Source organism: Myotis brandtii, unplaced genomic scaffold (assembly GCF_000412655.1).
Source record: "Myotis brandtii unplaced genomic scaffold, ASM41265v1 scaffold139, whole genome shotgun sequence".
Classification (NCBI taxonomy): Eukaryota; Metazoa; Chordata; class Mammalia; order Chiroptera; family Vespertilionidae; genus Myotis; species Myotis brandtii.
In genome coordinates, this window is record NW_005354965.1 from 2,182,622 (window position 1) to 2,184,494 (window position 1,873).

The 1,873-nt window shown below is 53.6% G+C and overlaps 1 protein-coding gene across 1 annotated transcript in view; it reads right to left on the bottom strand.

Annotated features, from left to right (window-relative positions):
* RUNX1 (runt-related transcription factor 1) overlaps positions 1-1,668 on the bottom strand; it is a 100,194-nt gene extending 98,526 nt beyond the window's left edge. Inside the window, exon 1 of the mRNA XM_014535203.1 lies at positions 1,474-1,668. Coding sequence (XP_014390689.1) covers positions 1,474-1,668 — 195 coding nt within the window. The remainder of the gene's footprint in view (positions 1-1,473) is intronic.
* Positions 1,669-1,873: the final 205 nt, after the last annotated feature.

Consider the following 1,873-nt stretch of genomic DNA (forward strand, 5'->3'; position numbering starts at 1 on the left):
CGCGTGCATTTGCCCAGGAGCCCACCGGGCGCTCCGGGGGCCTCCGCTACATCCCCAGGAGCCTACGGGGGTGCGGGGCGGCTCAGGCCAACATGGGCCCAGCGGAGGGGAGAGCGCAGATCAGGGTACCCGCGCCTCAGGAAGGCCAGAGGGGGCTCCTCCCGGGCTGTGGCGGTTTGAAACCCTAAACCCCGCGAGGGGCTTCGGGTCGGGCTCCCCCCGCCCCCCAGGCCTCCAGGCGGGAGGCAAGTTCCCAGCTTAGTGGGGAGAGAGGTTCCACCGTAGATGCTCCCCGTGCAGCCTTTCAAGATGCCCCGCTGAGCATCGCAACCAGCGCAGCCAGGTTCGCAAGCCCAGGAGGATGGTGATAGCAGGACAGTCCCGCTGGTTTATTCTGAATCTGGCCGGCACTTGGGGTTCCCACACCTGCGAACCAGAAACCCACCCCCGCGGCGCCTTCCGCAGCAGCGAGGCACCGGAGTGCATGGGAAGCAGGCACGGGGGACTCGGCGCAGGGGGACCCGCACCCCCAGTGCGAAGGGCTTTTCGGGCAGCTCGTGAAGTTCCTGCGCGGAATGAACTCTTTCCTACCAGGCGGCTCAGGTCATCGGCGAGAGAGACTTTCCCCTCCGCCCCTGGGAGAAGGGAGAGGGCCGTGGCCACAGTCCCTCCCCGCGCCCCCTGGGGTAGCCCTGACCCCTTTGCCACAAAGCAAAGTAGAACTGAGCGTTCTGTAGGGCGGATGCCTATGCCAGGCTTTTCCCTCTTGGCTCCCCGGCGGAAATTTCAACAAGGCTCATCATTGCTCTGGGATGTAGGCTTTCCCGGTGCGTTTTAAACGTAGCGCTTAGTTAGTTGAAAGGAAGAATAACCCTTTCCCTGGAAAACAGGCCGTCTTTTCTTCTTCAGCTTTAGGGAAATCTGTCACTAGAGGTGGTCTCAGAAAATATCTAAATATTTTACATTTTTTCCCTTTTCAAAACCCTGTCAAAAATAAAATATGCAGAAAGTTGGGATTAGAATCTTAAGCCTTCCCTTAAGTGCAAAATTCCCCCGGTGTGCAAAATCTTCCTAAAATGACACTTCTAAAAATGGGATATTCCTGAAAATTATTTCTGTTTTCAGTGCCGTTTAAGGGAAAATAAAATCCAGAGAATGTGGGGTTTTTTTGCTAGCAGTTCTGACCCAATTCCTGCAGTTGGTACCATGTCCCGGGGAAGGGAACTTCGGAGGAGAGGGACTTGTGGAGGTGCGCACAGATAACCCGCCATCTGCGCCAGCCGGGCCCCAGCCTGGGGATTTAATGGAACAGCTCTTCCTCTGGAGGGGCTTTGAGGAGCTTCCCTTTTGAAATCTAATTCTTAGTCCTCCCAGGGCACCTCCCCCAGTGCAGGTCTCGGTGGGGTCCATGGGGTACCGTGGTTGACCTGTGACTATTTCACTTTAACTTCTCGCCTCAGTTGTGCAGCTCACAGGTGGCAAGATGGAGAACATGTCAAACCCCATCTTCTGCAAAGTTAGGGGGTGCTGAGTAAACACTTTGCCCCCATAAAAGTGAGGCATTGCCGCTCCCAGAACAAAGGCAGTAAACTCCTTCCGCAGAGTCAGGGGGAGTCGCCTATCCCGGTGGCATGCACTGGGGTAGAGCTGCTGCACCGAGGGTGCCATTTAAGGTTTCATGGGGACGTTTTATAGGGCTTGACGTTTACAATGTAGAGAATAGCTTTTAAGTATTTTTGAATCAGCAAAAAAAAGCCTTAATTATTTGGTTAATTTATATCATACATCACTTACAGGATATATACATAAAAGTCATACATATGCATATATATGTGAATGCATATTTTATAAAAATATAATGGGGAAATCTAAC